This window comes from Orycteropus afer, unplaced genomic scaffold, assembly GCF_000298275.1.
Source record: "Orycteropus afer afer isolate SDZICR_OR568_19922 unplaced genomic scaffold, OryAfe1.0 scaffold00097, whole genome shotgun sequence".
Lineage (NCBI taxonomy): Eukaryota > Metazoa > Chordata > Mammalia > Tubulidentata > Orycteropodidae > Orycteropus > Orycteropus afer.
The window spans coordinates 6,132,525-6,139,519 of NW_006921684.1; the positions used below are offsets into that span (position 1 = coordinate 6,132,525).

General features: G+C 39.5%; 1 protein-coding gene across 1 annotated transcript in view; it reads right to left on the bottom strand.

Moving 5' to 3' along the window:
- CUNH12orf56 (chromosome unknown C12orf56 homolog) overlaps nt 1-6,995 on the bottom strand; it is a 169,880-nt gene that overhangs the window by 25,678 nt on the left and 137,207 nt on the right. The window contains exon 6 of the mRNA XM_007942732.2: nt 844-988. Within this exon, the coding sequence (XP_007940923.1) occupies nt 844-988 (145 nt within the window). The remainder of the gene's footprint in view (nt 1-843; nt 989-6,995) is intronic.

Below are 6,995 nucleotides of genomic sequence, written 5' to 3' on the forward strand. Positions count from 1 at the left end.
ACCGCCAGCCTTCTAGTTAGCAGTCAAGTGCCTTACACACTATGCTACCAGAGTTCCATAGAGCCATCAAATGGAGTAGTGAGCTGGGCTCTAGGCAGGGCTCACTGGCTCTCACAGGCCTCATTAGCACCATACCAGTCTTTGCTTGGGCTTTTCTACATCTTCACCTGAAACTGAAAATGAAGTGTTTGTAATCTGCTAAAATCTAGATTAGCTGGTCCCCAGAGTCACATTTTTAAAAATAACCAGTCCTTCAGTTCCTACTGTAGGGTCAGTAGTTCAAACCCACTAGCAGGTCCACAAGAGAAAAGACCTGGCAATCTGCTCCTGTAAAGATTAACCAAAAACCAAACTCACTGCTGTCGAGTCGGATCCGACTCCTATGGGGCAGTTCTACTCTGTCCCATAGGGTTACTATGGGTCAGAATCAACTCAATAGCATGTAACAACAATGCTTAAAAGTAATTTTTTAAGATACATTTTAACTATAGGGGAACCTATTTATCAACACATCTTGAAATCTACTTTCCCATCTCTCTTTTTGTATTAATACATCCCACATGCCAGAGCTTCTTCTCTGTCTTCTCTTTGACTCCTATCTCCCAAAAAGCCCATCTTTTTGCTACCACTCTCCTCCTGCCTCCCTTCCCCACCTCCCTCTTCACACATACACATTATTGATTGCAAGAATGTTCAAGTGTTGACATGATTGCATTTAATTTAATCAACATTTTTAAATACAGTATCAGAATCCACATTTATTTATGTTTTAATTTATGTTTGAATATAGCATATTTGGTAAACAGATAAAACAAGTTTTAAAGATTATAAACAAACACCTACTTTCCAGAAAAGCCTTTTCAGAATGAAGTTTCTCTGAGCAGCTACTTTAAGTTCTGTAATTAAACAAAGTATCTTCCTCAGAGTGTTATCTTTAAGAAAAAGCTCAGATTTAAGTTGACTGAAGTGCTTAATTTTCTCTTCTGATCTACAGAAACATAAAATATTTTCCATTAAGAAAAAATAAGAAACAGCAGTTTAAGAACATCAACTATTATCGACAGGTTTGTAAAACTTTATTACTAATGGAATTTTAAAAATTATTATTATATACTACCTTCTGAAATGGATGTATGTTGACCATTTCTTTTTGGTACTGTGACTCTGTGCGTTCCTTCCATCTTCTTTCTTTCTTTTTCTTTTACTATTTTTAATTGTGCTTTAGGTGCAAGTTTACAGAGCAGTTTGTTTTGCATTCAATATTACATGTACATTTAATTTCACTCCCCATTTATCATTCCCAACCCTAACCCAGTCTCCTTCACTCCCTGTCCAGAAAACCCCCTTACCCCCTCACACCCCGACACTCCCAACCCATGCCCCTCATAGTTATTATGCACTGCTGTGTGTCCTGCATTTCCACCATGCAAATATTGCCCCTCTGGTGCCCCATGGTCGATTGCCTCAAGGTATGCATTTCCACAGAGTATGTGTGTGCATCACCCTGGGTTGAGTGGTCTGCTTATGTATCTTGTTCACCACTGGGCTGAGAGGCAGCCCCTGGGAATGAGTTCATTTCAGGCCCAGAATATATCCCAGGACCATAGTATTGGGGGTCTCACCAGACTCCATTTTAATATAATTTTGCACTTTTAGCCTTATTACTCATGAGATGAGCCTTGATCCCCCAAATTGAACCATTTTTTATTCTCCAAAAATACTGTTTGTCCATGCCCCTTTACTCAAGCTTTCCAGTGCAAAGAATAGTTTCACTGTCCCTAGTAAATTTCTGTTTTCATAGACAATTGAACTTCAGTTGCTCACATATCATTAACTATAATCCATGAACCATACACAAGTGATAGTATTTGCTTAGTATTTTTTCTTTAAATAAATTCTTTCTTTTCTTTTCCTCAACAGTTGCTATCAAGTAGATTCTGACTCACAATGACCCTGCATGTAACAGAGTGGAACTGCTCCACAGGTTTTTCTTGGCTGTTATATTTATGGGAGTAGATCACCAGGCCTTTCTCCCACAACACTGCCAGGTGAATATGAACCACAAATCTTAAGTTAGGAGTCACACAGCTGTTTGTACCACCCAGAGAGCTCCCTGTTTGCTTAGAGAAGTTTATAAAGAAAACTTTGAGTCATTACATTATATGAGAAACCAGTATGACTCTCCATAAATAGCAGGTAACACCCACCAGACACTCCTCAGAAGGAAGGTTGGGCAATCTACTTCCGCAGTGATACTGCCTGGGAAACCCAAGGAGGGGTTGCTATGAGTCAGGTCTGACTCAATGCAAACAACAACAAACCACCACCATAAAAATAGTGTGAAAGAAACACAAATTCTAAGTAGATAATCTGTATTTTGAGCCTGGGGCCTGCTCTCTTTGAGGAAAAGGCAAATGTGCATGTGTTAGCTAGCTGCCACCCCTGCACCAAGCCCAGAGGTTCTCCTTGAGGAAAACAGACAGCTGAAGAAGGATCACTTCCGCCCTACAGAATTCAAAGTTATTTCACGTCATGTCAGAGTCCCACCTGAAATCATCCCCCAGCACTGCCTCATATGTGGTCCACACTTCTGGGAAAGCTGAACCGAGTAACACCTTCAAGCTTTCCCTAAATCCACCAGCTGAGTGTGGCCCTCTCCCTTAGCACTTTATTGACATTTCTTCAATCACACTAACCCTGTCTCACCCCATTGTAGTTACCTGTGTACTTGTCCTACCCCCTCAGCTGATTTTCAGCAACTTGAAAAGACAGTAGTGTGTTAAACAGTTTCTGTCTCCCACTGTGCTTAGCAATAACAACTTGTACTTAATTGAGCAAAGACTATGTAGCAGGCTCTGGGCTGGGTACATTGTATGGATTAGTTCATTCAGCCCCACTGAGGGGACTGAGTTGGGAAAGTATATTGCATTTTATAAGAATTTAGAGAGGTTAGGTAATCTGTGCTAGCTCACACAACTAGTGATTCAAAAAACCAGGATACTAAGTAACACTTGTTATTGTTGTTGTTATGTGCCAGATGGGTAATTATCTTGGGCAAATTATGTAGCTTCTCTATGCCTCAGTTTCCACATCAGTATAATGGGGATGATAATAGTACACATCCCATTGTACTATTTGATACTTTACCTAATATATGAGCTTTTAAAAAAACCAAACTTACTGCCGTTGAGTCAGATCTAACTCATAGCGATCCCTCCTTGGGTTTCTGAGGCGGTATCACTACGAAAGTAGATTGCCTGATCTTCCTTCCTAGGAGTGGCTGGTGGGTTTGAATCTCCAGTCTTCTGGTTAGCAGTCAAGTGCCTTAGGCACTACGCTACCAGAGCTCCTTAAGTAACAGTAGAACATGTTTCATGTTCTGTGTAGACTGATGGAATCTTAGAATTCTTAACATTTCACCACCTAACCAGAAACGTGATATCAGCCATCTATCCCAGTACTATCAAATGAAATCTTGGTTCTTGCTCAGTGCCTCCCTCTTCATTTATTTATTTGTTTTTTAAAAAGATGATCTCCTTTATCCAGTCAATAAACCTTATCACAAAATTTAAGACTTTCTAGTGGAGCTCTGGTAGCATAGTGCCTAAGGCACTTGACTGCTAACCAGAAGGCTGGTGGTTCAAACCCACCAGCCACTCCTCGGAAGGAAGATGGGGCAATCTACTTCCGTAGTGATACTGCCTCGGAAACCCAAGGAGGGGTCGCTATGAGTCGGGTTCGACTCAATGGCACATAACAACAACAACAACAGTGGAGACACTGGAGGAGAAATGATTGATAAGAATCATAGAGGCAGAAAAACATAGTAATTATGAACATAGGGTCTGGGGTCAGAATCCTCTTCTCAGATGGGTAATTATCTTGGGCAAATTATATAGCTTCTCTATGCCTCAGTTTCCACATCTGTATAATGGGGATGATAATAGTACACATCCCATTGTACTATTTTGATACTTTAGCTAATATATGAGCTTTTAAAAAACCAAACTTTGCCGTTGAGTCGGATCCAACTCATAGCGACCCCTCCTTGGGTTTCCAAGGCAGTATCACTATGGAGGTAGATTGCCCAACCTTCCTTCCAAGGAGTGGCTGGTGGGTTTGAACCACCAGCCTTCTGGTCAGCAGTCAAGTGCCTTAGGCACTACACCACCAGAGCTCCCAAAATGAGCTTTAGCACTCAGCAAATTTTAATAAATATTACCTAAATTAAATAGTTACAAGCTTTAACATCCCACTTCCCTATATATCCACTTCTAATTACTACCACATTTCATTTTTAAAATAATTATAAAATTCACCTACTTTCTGAGAACTCTAAAAACAATAGATATGGCACAAACAAATGGGCTTAGAAAAACAAAAGTTCAGATAAATACAGTATAACAAACAAACAAACAAACCCACTGCCATTAAGTCAATTCCAACTCAGCTACCCCACTAAGTTTCCAAGGCTCCAAATCTTTATGGAATTAGATTGCCTCATCGTCCTCCTATGGAGCAGCTGGTGGGTTTGAACCACTGACCTTCTGGTTAGCGGCCAAATGCCTTACCCGCTACACCACCAGAGTTCTTTAAAATACAATAGAAACAGAATTATTTTGAAGTTGATTTTTCAGTTTGTTTTATATTAGGAACAAGCAGTTTGCTAAGATGTGAGCAACCATTTTCATCCTGGAATCCAGATTTCTGGATCCATAAAGTTGGAGTGACCACCCAGGCCATTTACCCTTAAGTGTCCTTTTGAACCTTGAGCCTTTAAGGAACTGGTTTTCGTAGAGTCACCTTCAAACCAAACAATAGCCTAGAAATCAGTTTACCGGAGCCTCTTTTGCCTTAGGCAGTGGGCTCTTTTGGAGAATTATCTACGTGCAGCCAGTTTCAAGAAGTTCAACAGGAACTGCAGGGTCTGACTGAACTGCAGGGTCTGACTGGAAGCTGTGTTTCAGGATATATGGCATATCCTTAGGAGCTCTGGTGGTATAGGAGATAAGACATTGGTTGCTAACCAGAAGGTCAGTGGTTTGGTTTAAACCACCAACTGCTCCATAGAAGGAAGATGAGGCAATCTACTTCTGTAAACGTTTACAGCCTAGGAAACCCACTGGGGGTCACTATGAGTCTGAATCAACTTGATGGCAGTGAGTTTGAGTTTTTTTTTGGTTTTTGGCGTGTCCTTAATGTCTCTCTTTTCACAAATGACTGACCCTGAAGCCCTGCACATGCTCTGAGAAACTAACACAGAAGAAATTCACAATGACCCTCAGGAGACTGTGCTGCCTGGACCCCACCTATATAATCTGTTTTCACCTTCCCCTCTTCTGAGAGCCTTCTTGATACCTTTAAGTTGATGCTGCTGATTCAATAGATTCAAATCATATCTACTCACAATAAATATATTCTCTTACATTAATTTTGATTGCGCATTTAGGTTTTTAACAGCTCCATAACAGAACTGTTTTTAGTACTTTGTCACTTTTTATAATAGATTGTGAGACCGGACTAATTTTTTCATATAGGCTAAAAAAAAGAAAAAAAAAAAAAAACCTTCATAGGAAAAAGCACACTGATCTCTCCATACTAAAAATCAGTGCATATATAAATGGAGTTCTCATGTACATCATAAATTCAAGTAAGACTAGGCAGTCTATATTTCTACAGAAAAATGATCTATAATCACAGTTTATTTGAACATTCAGAAAGTGTTTGCTTTTATGTGCAAGACAAACTTCTTTGCCTCATTTAAATAAGAAAAAGTATAGTGCTACAAAACTCCTCTATACAATTTAGAAATGAATGGGAAGATATATATTAACATAATTAATACTCCATATTTTCATCAGATAGAAAACATGAATTCACCAACACAATGTTGCAAGAAGGATTCTTGATCTAATGATAAGATCTATTTTTTTTCTATTTATCTTTCCAGACATTTAGTATAAATAACATCTTATTTTTGCATAACGCTTTACAGCTGTAAAAAAGGCTTTATGATACATTATCTCAGAAGCAATGTGTATGATGTTCACAATGGTCAAGTTACAGAACTGTCATACTTGTGACAAAGAGAAAATTTAAAAACCCAACAGATATTCACTCCTTTTAACTGAAGGTGCCTTGCAGAGAGAGATCATTTCTGATGCGTCACTGCATATCTCACAGTGCATTTTAAATCACTTGTACTTTAAATATATTGCCTTCAGGAATTAACTTAGCAAGAAGTATGCTTTTCCAGAGACAAGATATTGTCAGAACTCTTTTTCTTGACTACAAGGATAAATTTCAAGCCACATATATACAAGTTAGAGTTTGTTTTATTACACAACTAGCTTTAAAATCACTTTAAATAAAGCACCAAAATTAAAACTGGTAGTTTTTTGAGTAAACATGTGAAAACATGTAGAAATTCTAAGCTATGTCATTTAACCCTTACGTGCTTCAGAATGTATCTCTAAATAAAATGAACATTTTCTTACAAAATCATGATTATCACACCCAACAAATTTTATTGGCAGTTTTTGGTTTGTGCCTAAGGCACTTGACTGCTAACCAGAAGGCTGGCAGTTCAAACCCACCAGTCCCTCCTCAGAAGGAAGGTTGGGCAATCTACTTCCGTAGTGATACTGCCTTGGAAACCCAAGGAGGGGTCACTATGAGTCGGGTCCAACTCCACGGTGCCTAACAACAACAAGCTCGGCCCCTAAGGAGCTCTGGTGTCATAGTAGATAAGGCATTTGAATGCTAACCAGAGGGTTGGCGGTTCAAACCCAAGAGCTGTGGAAGATGAGGTGTTGTGCCCAGGCTGTAAAGGAGAATTTCGGAAGAGAAAAAGACGCCAACCCACGCCAATGCAAATGCAATAGGACAGTTTATTAGCCAACTTAAGTCAGGGTCTTTGCGCTCAAGCAAAAGACCCCGTACCCCGTTTCCTTCTTCAATTTATAGGACAATATGAGGAGGGGCAGCACCGGGGC